This window comes from Fukomys damarensis, unplaced genomic scaffold (assembly GCF_012274545.1).
Source record: "Fukomys damarensis isolate Sample0158 unplaced genomic scaffold, DMR_v1.0_HiC HiC_scaffold_30, whole genome shotgun sequence".
Classification (NCBI taxonomy): Eukaryota; Metazoa; Chordata; class Mammalia; order Rodentia; family Bathyergidae; genus Fukomys; species Fukomys damarensis.
The window spans coordinates 1,316,251-1,331,910 of NW_022900942.1; the positions used below are offsets into that span (position 1 = coordinate 1,316,251).

General features: G+C 35.7%; 1 protein-coding gene across 1 annotated transcript; it reads right to left on the reverse strand.

Moving 5' to 3' along the window:
• Positions 1–14,859: 14,859 nt before the first annotated feature.
• LOC104852003 (olfactory receptor 7G2-like) lies at positions 14,860–15,459 on the reverse strand. Its single transcript, XM_033757617.1, has one exon. The coding sequence runs from the start codon at positions 15,457–15,459 to the stop codon at positions 14,860–14,862; it is 600 nt and encodes a 199-aa protein (XP_033613508.1).
• Positions 15,460–15,660: the final 201 nt, after the last annotated feature.

Consider the following 15,660-nt stretch of genomic DNA (forward strand, 5'->3'; position numbering starts at 1 on the left):
TTAAGTTCAGGGGGGATAGAGAGAGTGCAGGAATAAGGACAAGAATATATCCCCTTAACAATAACAGGTGCTTGCCTTCCCTTGAAGGTAGAGAGCCATGAGTGAAGTAAAATGACTGGAGAAAAGAACATAAAGAGAAACCTCTCCTAAAAACAAAAAATAATAAAAGAAGTCTGAGTTAGGGCAGGAGTCAGAATAAAAAGGGAGATGAGGGACAATATGGTGGAGCAAGAGACTGAGTTGGAGAGACAGGACAGAAAAAAGAAAGAAATTTTAGGGTGGAATGAGGAAAAGAAAAAAAGAGAGAGAGAGAGAGAAAAAAAAAGAATTTGAAGGGCCTCTTTCAGACTGTCTCTGTTTTCATATTATACTACATGTACAGCCAAATGCAGAGCAAAATCCCCTGGTCTCAGCTAGCCAATGGCAGTTCCCCACGACTGAGACTGAACACAGTCTACAAGGCCTAACTTGAGTTTCCCTACCCTCAGGGTTGAACTCCACTCAGTTCTATTACAGGTTTCCCCTGCCCTTTCTTTAAAGATGTTCAAAGTTGGGAGCTCAGAAAACTACCCTTCATGAGAACCTATGCCTCTGCAAAGTTGATCTAAGGACTGGCCCAATCAGGAGGTTTGAGAACAGGGGTGGGTCGTGGGGGTGTTTCAAGGGTGCCCACCTGGCTACCTTCCTTACTGGGTCTGTTGTCATGCAGTCCGGGAGGTCGCGCACCTGCCAGGTGATCTCAGGCAGGCAGGCAGCTGAAGAGACCCCCTCTGGGGTCTTTGGGTCTGAGACACTTCTGTACTAAGTACATATAGAAAATATAGAAAAAAACATGAATGCAGCTAGATATGGTGTCTCCTGCCTGAAATCACAGCACTGGGGCAGAAGAAAGAGGAGGATTCCTGTGAGTCCAAGGCTAGTGTAGTCTACATAGTGACATCTCACATTAAAAAAAAATAAAAGGAGCATTAATCACTTAGGATGAAATTCCTTAATGTTCTCTATTTTACCATATATTAACAGTATTATCATTGTTTTATATATATATGTGTGTGTGTGTGTGTGTGTGTGTGTGTGTGTGTGTGTGTAGTAAAACATGTAAAATAGTTTGACACTTAAAATTTAGTCTTCCTGATGATGAAATATAAATAGCTAAAATGGAATGCAGGAATTTATTAGAGAAGTTGAGTGGACTATGTGTTTAAGATTGGTAAAATACAGTTGATCAGAAATGATGGCAAGGCCTGGATGATGCACAGCTAGAGTCAGGAGTGGGTAGATCACTCGTGTTGAATTCCTTCCCTCCATAGAATTGGTGTTTAAGGAGATATGCTCTTCGGATCAGAGTGACAGCAACGTTTCTGGTAACTATCAAGTTATTGAGAAGCTTTGGTCATTGACCCCTGAGGGATACAGAAACTTTGGGAGTCAGGTTGTGTAACCTTGTGAGGGCATGAGAGGATGAGTGCCCTAACACTGACCCTGAGTTCCATAATGCTGGCTCTCTTGGACATAAGTGTCCCAAAGGCAACATGCCGAAATTCCTCCTTTGTTCTTATCTTTAGCAAACATTCCCTTGTGATCATAGCACACATGCTGTTTTATCAGGATGTTTCAAGATGTTTTGTATTAACTCTGAACAATGTGTACCTGCTCTTTCTTCCTTGTGATTGTTGTTTATAATAAACCACAATAACTATGCTTTCTTGTATGCCCCAGATGGCTCCTATAAAAGCCCTGGGAGAGAGAATAAAGTTTACCATGAGCTATAAGCTTTTGGTCATTTTCACTGTGACTGCAGTCATCTCCCTGAGATCACTCCTCCAGAAGGAGACCACAACATAACCTTACTCAAAAATCCTGTCCAGTCAGGCACCAACAGCTATGTTGTCTGCTACAGAAAAAAAATCTTCTTGATGTAGAACCACTGAGTCTGTCATTGTTTCCACCCTTCTGAGGACAGATTATTTGACATGCACATACAGATAACTTTCTGACCATCATTCTCTGAGAAGCCCTCCAGATTATGCAAGTCTCTTCATTTATTATTTGAATAAGAATGCAGATATTGAAGTAAAATTTCACCATTTTACATAAATCTCATGTGCATTCATATCAAATGGGGTTGTGAGTTCTCTGGGAAAGGAGGTGGAAAAAGAGTAGTTCATTGAGCAGTTCTAAAGAACTCAAGTTTCACACTAATAGGAAGAGCAGAAATGACCTAAATTACAAGATCTACAAACAACTGTCCAATTTGTTCCCATCCTTAACCAATGTTATTAAAATGATTTGTTTTTTATGTCCTGTTAAAAGGAGTAATAAAACACAAACCATATGTAATGCATCACCTTGACAATGGTTTTTCATTGTTCTATCTTCCCCAAGAGAGGCTTCTTGAATGTAGTAGTGTCCCAAATGTAGGGCTCCCAATTGGATGCATATTGATCAGTAAGAGGCACTAACTGTATCACTTATCAGTTAAAGAATGTTCAAATAAATTGTGCTGTAAATAAAGAGGAACAATGTGGTAATTAACATCAAGTAGGGAAGACTACATATAGCATTTATCTGAAATTAAAATTATCTAAGTGCACCAATTGTAAATGATACACATATACAGCAGGGTTCTGTAATATGAAGATTTTAGAACAAAACACCATGGAGTCATTTTGAAGAATGATGCTGAATTCATTAAAAGTTCAGAGAGAATAATGTATGCCAACATCAAGTGATTTTTCTACCATGAAAGAAAAAAAAATTAAGCTTGTAAAAAAGGTAACATAAGGAGCTTCAAAATGCCCTATTTTCTCACAATGAAAATATTTAAAAATATTTTGAAGTGTGTGCCATTTTTGTTGATATCTAGGGGTGCCAGTCCTTCAAGTTTTTCTGCTGTATCTATAATACATGGGTAATACTTAAGAAAAATGTATACCTCTTTAGAGATTCAAATAAATTTATTTTTTCTCATATAGAATTATTTCTGATATTTCCTAGATTATGCATAACACATGAGAATCGTGAATATAATTCATTAACTATTTCATTCATTTTAATTGCTACATGTATCATTGTATACTGATGCCAAATTAATATTGGTACCATTGATATATCTTTCCTTGCCTTTGCTCACCTTTCTTTGATCAAGTTTCCAACGGTAACTTGAACATGTATATTCTTGAGTGACACTATATTACCATTGCTATATTACTATATTACCATCACTAAATCTTGAGTGACACTATATTACCATTGCTCATACAAGAGATTGTCTGTCTTTCTTTTCTCTTTCCTCAACTAACATAATTGATCATTCATTTCTGAAGGATGAGAAGTGCCACATGTGACTGCTCATGACAGTCACATACAGAGACAGGTTCACACACAAACCAAAACAAAAAAAAACAAATGAGAAAACGCAATTGGGAGCTGATCCTATCTATTACTGTACAGGCTGCTTTTTCTCTACAGTATTAATTTTTCAAATCTTTGAAGCATCTCTATAAGGACTTTGGGGTATAATTGCAGATCAAATCTACAAATTTAACATATATATAGTGTGCACTGGAGAAGCACACATTGTAAAAGATCACCATGTTGTAACGAATGAACACATCCATTAAGTGGCTTCCTTTAAAAATGAAAAACATACATTTGAAGATTTTTACAAATTTTTTCTTGAGTTTATTGGGTAGGGGAAAGGTAATAAGGGAAAAGAGAAAAAATGGAAATAAAGTAATTTTTACAAATTTTAAAAGAACCTGTGATTCTCATTTTTCACCAAATGATCATTGTTTACTTAGCTGCTTCTCTTTTCCCCAGTGGAAGAAACAGCAGTACTCACAAGATACTTTCCTATTAGCATGCTTGAGTAAGACAGTCCATGTAATTTTTCCATCTCTATCACCACCAGCAAGCAATAATTCAATTTTATGTTTTTCTTTCATAGGATACTCAGCATTTTATTTTTATCAAATTTAGCTTTGTTTGTTTGATTTTAAATTCTACATTATATATTTTATAAGGAATTAGGGAATAGTTATGTATATTTTATTCCTAAAGTGTACCAAAAATCAATCAAACAAAGCTGGAAAATAAGAGTTCAAGCTCCCAGAAATAGAAACTAAAAATGAATGCCAAAAAAATAAATTAAAAAAAAACAGAGCAGAAAGGTGCAAACTCCCTCTTGAAAGCTATTGTGCTATCACTATCTATCTATACAATCCCTGATGGCAGAGGACTTACAGTTGAATCACTTTTTAACGGCCCACCTCTTAATCTTGTTAAAATAACAATAATATTGTAACATGAGAATTGAAGAGGAAAAACACTCAAACCACAGTGCAGAAATTGACCAAAATTAGTTATTAAAACAAGAGGAACTCAGTAGAGTTGTAATGGAATAGGAAGTGTGGATAGTATTAAAGGAAAGACCAGAGATGATGGAGCAGGAAAGGTACAAAAGACCCCTGATGATAGCTACAGCACAGTTCAGTTATGATGGTATTTGAAGAAAATTAAGTGGATGAAAGAATGTATTCTTGTGCTAAAGGTGGAGGCCATGGTACTTAGCTAAAATCTGGACATAAATTTTGGTGTAGGTAATACGTTTTTCTGAATGGCACTGGTTATAAGTGAAAGACAAAAATTAGACATGCTGACCAATGTGATAAACTGCTCAGGACCATAACTAATAGAGTTACACTACAAATAATTGTGACAGAAGTGATTGTGTGCATTAGGGCCTTTGGGGATTTATAGACATTTTTAAACAGAAATATTGTGTTTGAGATATCTATTAGGCACCATGTTTATGGTGATATTATTGACAAGAGTTAAGATATTAAATCAATCTAGATACCCACTAATGGATGAAAGAATAAAAATGTGCTAGGTACACACAGTGGTATGTCATTACAGAGGGGAAGTGTGCACTTTGAAATGCACATTGGGAATTCAAGGGGAAGTTTCTATTGGAAAAAAACTTAATTATTTCTTAGAATGTGAGTGGCCACTAAAAGTAGTTTTCTGAGGGCTATTACAGAAGAGGGAAGGGAGGCAAAGAAGAGGAGGACCAATGACACAGACTGGAGGCCACCACCATGCTTTAAGTGTGAGAAGAGGGTGCAGACATGGTAGAGGAGACTGGGACATAGAAGGCATTTATGTATAGTGAAACATAAGTACTTAAAGGTAAGGGGGGACAGCATTTCCAGAAATAAGGAAATCAGTCAGTGTTGAGGATGTGTTGGTCAGAGCAGAATTGAGAGTTAATCCATGAACTGAATGTTGCAGAGGAGTTTGGCAAACCTTCAGGAGAAACTCACACATGTGCTGCAGTAAGTGTTTGTGGACTGACCTCAGATGGGAGACAAGGAAATTGGAGGAAACAAAGTGTGAAGATTTCTTTTGCAAAATTTTGCTGTAAAGGGAAAACAAACATAAGACCATACCCATAATTGTATGTGAAGTTCAGAGAGTTGGTTTATTTTGTTTATAATTGACATATATCAGTGGCACATATTAATGCAACCGGTATGATGTTTCCCACATGTGTATAACATACATTGATCAAATCTAGACTGTTCTTATCTATCCTCTTCTCCACAGTCTCTCCAATTTCTCCTACCTAATCATCACTTTTCTACATTCAGGTAAAGGGTTTCAAATTCCAAATATGAGAAAAACATATCTTACTTATATCTTTGCATCTGACATATTATGTTTAATGTGAAGTTCTCTGGTTCCATCAACTTCTCTGGTGTTGACAGAACTTTGTTCTATTTTCTTCATTTTTCATTCTTCTTTAGTTTGCATTTCTCAAATGACCAGCTATGTTGAACATTTTTGATGTACTTATTGGCCATTTGTATTTCTTCATCAGAGGAGTGTTAATTCATTTCATATGCCTATTTTGTGATTGGTTCTTTTTATTTGGGAATGTCTAATTTTTTAAGTTCTTTATATGTTCTTGATATCAGTTTTCTTTCAGAGTAATAGATGGAAAACATTTTCCCATTCTGTAAATTATCTTTTCACAAAGTCCATTTTCCCATGAACAGATAAATACATAAAGGCAAGTTGGTTTTGAGCTGGAATGGAATCCTAGTCTGCCATAAAGAAGGATAGACTTTGGGTATTTTTAGGAAAGTGAATGCACCATGATGTGATAATTTCAAGCCACAAAAATTTAAGGATCACATTATTTCTCTTCTATGAGAAATGCAAAGTATAAATATGGAGCAAAATAAAGGATAGATATTAGGAAGTAAGAAGAACTTTTTAATTTATAAAGAGAACAAGAGAGAGGAGAGGGTAAAGTTAGGAAGGAAAGGAAAAGAGATTTTTGAAAAGCTTAGAAGCAAAATGAAAACAGAGTTTTGCAAAAGTAGAGGGGAAGAAGTTTTGGAAGTAAGGAACAAGACAAGAATCAAACAAGAAGAATCAAGGTGTGTTATACACATGTAGAAATTACCCATTATGAATGTGATCCATACACCAGATACAACCAACAACTGGGATGTCATCTTATTAAAAAGCTTCTGTACTTCAAAAGAAACCATCAGCAGAACTAAGAGACAGTCTACAATGTGGGAAAAAAATTACCAGCTGTTCCTCAGACAAAGGACTATTATCAAGAATATATAAAGAACTCAAAACAATCAGCCCCCCCAAATATAAAAACCCGATTCAAAGATGGACATCTGAAATGAACAGACATTTCTCAGACAAAGAAGTAAAAGCAGCAAGTAAATATATGAAAAAATGTTCCACATCACTGGTCATTAGAGAGATGCAGATGAAAACAACACTGAGATTCCATCTCACCCCACAAAGAATGGCTGCTATCAAGAAATCACACAATAACAAATGTTGGCGGGGCTGTGGGGAGAAAGGAATCCCTCTCCATTGTTCGTGGGAGTGCAGACTGGTGCAACCACTATGGAAATCAATATGGAGATACCTCAAAGAGCTTGGACTGGAGGTTCCATTTGACCCAGCCATCCCTTTGCTGGTTATCTTTTCAAAAGAACTAAAAGAATCATACCACAAGAAGTATGCACACCCATGTTTATAGCAGCACAGTTTGTAATAGCTAAAACTTGGTTACAGCTTATTTGCCCATCAGTTGGAAACTGGATAAAGAACATGTGGTTTTTCTATAAAATGGAATATTACTCAGCCATAAAAAATGAGAAAATAGATTCATTCATAGGAAAATGGATACATATTGAAGATATGCTCCTAAGTGAAATAAACAAGGCACACATGTGTAAATACTGAATAGTTTCTCTGGTGTGAATAATCTGCAATAATACAGAAGATCCTAATAAGATTACTGACATAGAGAATTGGGAAGAAAGTAGCTAAAGGTATAGGGAAGGAAGGACGGGTAGGGGAAGGGTAAAAAGGGAAAAAAATGTGAGATAATGAAAAGATGGAAATAAAGTGTTTGTAGATGGGGAGGGGAGGAGGGGGTGAAGGGAGGGCAAGGACAAGGGGAAAAATTGAGAACCAAGATTTGTCATGTAAAGGTACAAGATCCCAACAATGAATGTAACTGTACTGTATCCCTAAATGTACCAATAAACTCAATTAAATCTGAAAAAAATTAGGAAATTAAGACATGGTATTTACAGACAAGGTAGTGCTACTGTGCTATAAGCAAAAATAAACCTGAGTTACTTTTAGGAAAATAGGTGCAGTTTGAGATTATATATTAAGCAAAGCAAATCAGACACTCAAATATTGCATAGTTTCTCATATAAAAAGTCACAGTATAAATAAAGAGCAAAAGAAATGATAGATAATATGAGACAGAGAGACTTTCTCAAATGGGAAGGAGGTCAAGAGATGGAGGAATGGAGAGAGGGTGACAGAAAGGGGATTTGACAAGGAATTAAGATGTGTTGCTTGAAGGTACAAATGCTTCACAGAAATTTAAACACATACAATATACATCTACTAAATTTTTCAAAAGACACATAAGAAAAAATTTTCACAATAGGGGAAATATTAGTGGGCAATTATGAGTAAAATGTTATCTCAGCTTCTTATCATGAATGTAAAGTAATAAAATATTTTCATCCATTAGATTGTTATAGTGCCAACCATTCCACTCTATTGAGATACTGTCTTATTTTTCCTTTCAGTGACATATAAGAGAACATTGAAACAATTTTACCAACAGTGAGGACTAACTATGTCAATTTTAATCAAAATTAGAAAGGCCTTTCCTGTATTCATGCAATATGAAGAGAGAACATTGAAAATAAATACATCTTGCCAATGCCAAAGAGATGATTTAATTTCTGAAGTATGACAGAGATATTCAGCCAGAAATAAAGCACACATTTCTCAAATTTAAATATTAACAAATACATAAACTTAATAAACTATGTCGCTGCTATAAGAAGATCATATGACTAGGACAAAGAGGGGCAAAATATATAATCCTGGCAATCAAATAGTAACTGTCACTTTGTCTCCATGGTGAAATCAGCTCATCCTTTTCTAACTTCTCCTCATCTGCCTTCACTTTAAGTAAACATGAGACTTCATTTGGGGTCCATTCAGATAATCCAGGATAAACCAATCTTCTCTAGAGGGTCTTTCTTAAAGAAATAGAATACATTTGTCATTTTGTCATTGAAGTCAATATTCTCACGTTAGTGCTGTTATGTGGACCTAGCATTTGGTGGAAAATCATCCAACTCATCATAGAGCTGTCCTTGGCTTGCCCAATGCAAATTCCATTTTCCTCTGGCCAAAGGAAGGGCACTCAGGTTTCTGTCTCTAGGAATCATCTCTGGGTATGGTAACTGCATCTGCTGCAGCCACCTAGAGACATAAGGAGAACTGGTCCTACAGGTACAGGGATCCACCTCATGGAGGACTCAGTGAAACTCTGCTCATGGTTCCAGCACATTACTCCCATCTGAGGTCTTTGTAAGGAAAGAAAAGTCTGAAGTTTGAATATCTTACATTTACAGTTTATTTTTGATATTTCACTCATGAAATTAAAATATATCATAATCATCTCAACCACAGGAATCATCTGGTTATGCTAAACCTTTGGAGATAAAACTGAGTATGTGGAAAATGAATATTGCATCAAGGGAAAAAATGGATAATGTACTTTCCCTAGCTATTTCCCTCCAGGTATGTGAGGCTGATTCTTTCACTAGAGAAGCTCATACACTCTTAAACCCTCATCAGATCTGCAGACAACTATTAATGTCTCACTGGTTCTTTCCCTGGCCTTCCTCTGTATAATTGTAATATCTGAACAATTAATCACACTGTTTTGTGAATTATTCCTGACAGCATTTATGAGATTCTAACACTCTGTATTTTATTTATATCTGGTTGGGTTCCCTATAATGAAACACTAAGGCAAAAAAAATTATATTCTTGGGATCATTAGGCCATGCCCTTGGGATCAGACTCTGTGGAAGAGAAGAGATTTATAATAAAGATAAGAACCAGAGATAAATGGATCTTTGACCTTCTCCTGATGTCATTGTGACTGACCTGCCAAGGAATTACAGGAAACTCGCATCTTCAGTATAGTCCAAGTTGTGACATGTGGACAATGTCTCTTAAACTTTGCACTAATTAATATTGTATTGTGACCTTGGGAAGAGTATATGACCTTGAGTAAGGCATCTGCATCCAGCTGGGCCAGTCCCAGACGGAGGGTAGCAGCAAATGGTTGTCAGACAGATGCTATCTCAAAAGTAGGGGTCATAATAACATTCTCCCTCAAGGAACACCCAGTTGACCTATTAGAGACCAGCAAATTCATTCTCCTTAATACAGACATTCTCCATTTAATGATCAAGTTCTGTTTCTGGACTAGTTCATTTAATACAGAACTGTACAAAGCATGTATTTACAAGATTCAGAATAAAGAAATAATCAAAGCAAACTCTAACTTGGTGACTTTGCTTTTATTTGCATGATTCTCACATGCAGTACTGTAGTGTATCACTGAACACAAAACTATAATACTGCTATACGATATAGTACAGTCAGTCAAAATCACAGCACCATACAAACAAGGTGTATATTATCCAAAAAGATACTGACAATCTATAATCAAAATGTGCAAAACTGTACAAAAAAAAAGATGTGCCACAAGTTGAATAGTCATTAAACAGACAGGTAATGAAATATGGAAATTCTGATTTCCCTTTTCTGAAGGAATTCTTATTGAATGTAAAGACTTTATTTTTCTTTTTAAACTATTTCTTCCAATAAGTTTAATGGTACATTTTAGGTATATGATACAGTTACATTCATCATTGGGATCTTGTACTTTTACATGACATATTGTGGTTCTTATTTTTCCTCATACCCTTGCCCTCCCTTCACACCCTCACCCCGTCCCTATTTAAAAAATTGTTTTTCTATTTTTCCTTTTATCATACTTTTTTCTTTTTCCTTCTTACCCTTCCCTTAGCTCTGCCACTTCCCCTACTCCTTTAGACTTTTTCTTTCTATTACAGAATATCAATTATACACTTTGATACTTATTTATACTTTTAGTTTTTCACACCAGAGAAACTATTCAGTATTAATATGTGTATTCCATTTATTTCACTTAAGTGTATGGCCTAAATGTGCATACACATAACTATAAATATCTCTTGTTTCTCATTTTTATGGCTGAATAGTACTCCATTTTATTAAAATAAAAACACACATCTTCTTTATCCAGTATCCAGTTGCTGGGAAAATGGGCTATTTCCAAGTTTTAGAAGTTAGACACTGCCTCTACAAACATGGGTGAGCATATATTACTGTGATATTATTCTTTTAGTTTTGGGGGGAAGATACCCAGCAGAAGAAAAGCTGGGTCAAAAGGGACTTCTAATCCTAATTGTTTGAGATATATCCATGTTGATTTCCATAGTTGTCACACCGGTCTATAATCCCTCCAACCATAGAGAAGGGTTCCTTTCTCCCCACAACTCTGCCAGATTTGTTACTGGTTGATGTATTGAAAGCAGCCATTCCTTCTTTCTGGGATAAGGTGGAATCTCAGCTCTGTTTTCATCTGCATCTCTCCAATTACTACTGTGAAATGTTTTTCATATATTTATTTGCTGCTCATACTTCTTTGAAAGTGTTCATTTCAGATGCCCATTTTTAATTGGGTTGTCATATTTTGGGGGTCTGATTCTTTGTGTTCTTTATACATTTTAGATAGTAGAGCATTATCTGAGGAACAGCTCATAAAATTTTTCCCACATTTTAAGTTGTCTCTTATCTCTGTTGATGTTTTCTCTTGCAATGCAGAAGCTTTTTAAAATAAGATTGCATTTGTTGATTCTTTGTGGTAGTTTCCATGCTAGTGATGGATTGTTCATAAAGTCTTTTCCTATGCCAGTGTCTACCTAACTTATCTTCCAGCAAGTTTATTGTTTCTGTTTTAATTCTTATACCTTTAATCCACTTGGATTTTAGTTTACTGCACGGTGAAAGATAAGGTCTAGTTTCAATCTTTGGAAAGTTGAAATCCAGCTTTCCAAATGCATTTATTAAAGAGTTTATATTTCCTCCAGGGAACATAAGGATTTGCATCAGTATGAATATTTTTATATTTTTTAGTGTCTGGAATATACACAGATTCACTGTTTTTTTTACTTTTTTCACGCAGTTATTTTGTAATGAGTGAATGACCAAATATGCAAATAACTGCTAGAGCGACAACCCTTTCCATCACTGCTGAAGGTACAACTCCTTACCTTCCATACCTACATCTCCTCTTGATTGCTCTTGTAAACATGGATGAATGCAAATCTCAGTCAACAGCTGGTGCTAATAAAAATATAGTAGGCTGAGCAGGCTAAAAAAGAAGAAACTTAGTTCTCAAAGTTTTAGATGTTGTCAAGCTCTAGGTACAGATTTCAGAGATAGAGACCCAATGATGACCCTCTTTTTGGTGTGCACATGCCAAACTACTTTGTACTATTTTTCCAAAGCAGAGAGAGGAGACTGGTATTTCTTTCTTTCCTTGCTATAATTTCCTCAGTGACTCCTACTTGCAAATACCATCATATTTTGGGAAAATTATAAGCTATCAGAAAAACAGTTAAGCTGTTGTAAAATATAATTTTGTGACTGTGAATTTTGAAAGATGTGGGTATTTTTTATTAAAGAAATCTTAATTTCATCCAGTTGCTGTGCTTCAGTGATTAAGACACGTGGCAGAATAGCAAGAATAGAAACAAAAATCATAACTCACAGAAGCCCAGAAAGTCACCATTTTCATACATGAATGTTTATTATAACTACTGAATGGGCTTTACACTGAGGGAATGGACCAATTTCATACAAAGTTGCAAATAATTAAAAATGAATTTAGATTTTCGTATCAAAGGCAAATATAAATTTCAGCATCAATTACAAAAAGAAAGACTAAAGCTCTTTTACAAACCCAGTATCTCCTACAATCTCAATATATTAAATGCAGACTATGTGAAGAAATATAGAAAAATCAAGCCATGTTATAACTAACCAGGTAGGGGCCTCAATTGATTATTATAAAGCACATTAAAATGAGAAGTGTTCCTAAGCAATTTTAGCAATATATACAAAATACAAATGATTTATATTCCAACTACATACATAACTAATATGAACTTTTTTTGCAATATCATGGATCGAACCAATAAATTGTGTAGTGAGTAAAATTATCTCTTCTTTTTTATTTTTTATTTTGATGCAGGTTCTACCCATGTTACTATTTTTCCCAGGTTAGGCTAGAATTTGTGAACCTCCTTCCTGAGCCTCCAAGAGTGCTGGAATCACAGACATGCATTACCACTGTGACTTCAATTCATTTTTTAGGAATACATAAGAAGTTCACTTGAAAGAACATATGACGGTTCATTTATCCTCCTATTGGCAACAGAGGAAAATCAATAACCCATAATATGTAAAAAGACTCCACTATCTCATAATAACAAAAAATTAAGTTAAGGAAATGCTATCTTAAACCCATTGTTAGAGCAATGGAGAATGTCTGGGGATGGTATTGAAAACTAGGAATACCTAACAAAAGTGTAAATTGGTAAACCCTATTTTAAAATGTCTTTGGAACTGTCACAAATTTAAAAGTTGCACTGTTATAGCCAACAGATTTATCCCAGTAATTAAATTATGTTTCATTTCCTTCAGGAAATGTGGTAGAGCATATTCAAACAAAATTTATTTATTTGCAATAACAGAAAAACAACTAACACAATTTCACCACTATCAGAAATGTTCATTTTAATGTCATGCATAATATAAATATATGGATATTTAAAATAAATTATTAACTTCTAAGCACATTCTCAGAGTTTATTCTGAACACAATATTACAAGTAGCAAAAAGATATGGAATTCTTCCACTTATTTTGAACTTTAACAAGGTTAAACAGAAGCAAATTTATTTAATATATTGCACAGAGCATGTACAAGCTTGATAAAAATGCACTATGGTTCTATAAAAATGATACTTTACATGGAAAAGATAAGCAAATACTGGTGATCCAGTACTGGAAGTGTTGAGCCAATTCTTATGTGCATGATTACAATGCTTCCTTCTTTACAATCTTCTCTTTCTGTCTGTCTGATAAGAAAGTACTTAGGGCCCACGCAGGTAATGGAGTAAAAGCATTTATCTAACCCCCCCCTTTGAAAATGCTTACCTTTCTCCAATTTATCAAATAAGATAATCACAACTCTGTAGCACAGGATTAGAACATGCATTGAGGGCCAACAGGTAAGGTAGTATGGAGATGCAGTCTGGTTGACCCAACGAAAGTTGCTCATCAACACACCCAAGTAAGGACTCACTTTTTTATATCTGTGGTGCCTTATCAGACTGTGACATCTAATACACACACTTGCTGCAATCATTTGAGAACCCAGATGGAAGCAAGTGCAACCACGAGGCCATTTCAGGCAGGACTGAAAGCACCCTACTCTCTGCTAGCACATTTCCTGCTTCTTAGGTCTTTGTCATTACAGATAAGTATCTTATTTGTCTGAGTTTATTAACTATCTCAAAGGACAAATATCATCCTATAATGCCAGTTGTATATATAATCAAACTGAATATGATTGGTAGAATTTTAAACTACAACGATATAGTATTCTGGGATCAGGACTCATTCTTAACTTCACAGGGCATAAAAGTGAATTTGTTTTGCTCACAGTAGGATTATGGGTAGAATATAATTCTAAAGACTCCAACCAAATGATGCAGAGTGACTTCATTGAAAAATTGTGGCCTACAACCACTGGTTGCTTTGATTGATAGAGTAAGAGTTTACACACACACACACACACACACACACACACACACACACACACAGTAGTAATTGTCATAACCAGCATCATTGCCCAGGCTTTCCTGCATGAGGTCCAAGAAACAATTAATACTTAGAACTGTGATTATGTTTAAAATATCAGAGACTTTGACAAAGGCAAAATTAGGATTTAATCCAAAATAAATTGCAATGGGCCATTACATTACTTACTAATTTTAGGTAGGGACACTCTGACTCATCCAGAACCTTTTAATTTTAACCTATCCTATACAAGTACAGAGCAAATAACATATCACCGAAGAGAGGCTACCCTAGCAATAAGTTTCCACAAAGTGACCTTCATGTCCTTGTTCCTCAGGCTATAGATGAAGGGGTTCACCATTTGTGGGACCACATAATACATAACTGAAGCCATTGAAACTTTTTGCATTGAGTCAGTTACTGCAAAACTAATGTACACTTGAAAATCTGTCCCATATAACAAGGCAACAACTGAGAGATGAGAGCCATAGGTAGAAAAAGCCTTATATTTTCATTTAGGCGAGGGCATTCTCAACAAAGATGATACAATGTGAACATAAAGCAAAATGATCCCAAATGCAGGAACACCACCGAAAATGCATACTGCAATATATATGACAATGTTATCTACCAAAGTGTCAGAACAAGTGAGCCTGATAACTTGGGCAAACTCACAAAAAAAGTGGGGGATTCTCAGCTCTGTGAAGAATGACAGCCTCTTCATCATCAGCCTGTGTAGCAGTCCATCCATGATGCTAATGAACAAGGAGAAGAGAGTCAGTGAAACACACATGCAGATGTTCAGGATAACTGCATATCTAAAGGGATGGCAGATGGCCACATAGCGGTCATAGGCCATTGCTTCAAGGAGACAAGTCTCCAAACCAATAAAAACCAAGACTAAACATATCTGAGCAAGGCAGCCTGTTTGGGTAATGCTGTGATCCTGTGTTTGGATATTCATCATCATCTTTAGAACCATTGAAGTGCTTAAACATAGGTCATTAAGGGACAGGCTGTACAGGAAGAAGTACATGGGGGTGTGGAGGTGAGAGTCAAAGTTGACAGCCAGGATGATGAGTAGGTTTCCTAGGATACTGACCAGGTACATGGACAGGAACAGGTTGAAGATTAGGGGCTGCAGTTCTAAATTATCTGTCAGTCCCAGGAGAAAAAAAATTCTGAAGTACCTGTTTTGTTTTTAGCTTCCATTATTTGCTGGTCTATTTTAGACATGGTGATAAAACAATATATTATAAAAACTCCAATGGCTGTAAATCAATGGACTACATCAGGCAAAAACATCCCATGG

Bases quoted from the DNA above. Each gene is read 5' to 3' on its own strand.
- LOC104852003 (XM_033757617.1), bottom strand. From the start codon at position 15,459: ATGTACCTGGTCAGTATCCTAGGAAACCTACTCATCATCCTGGCTGTC.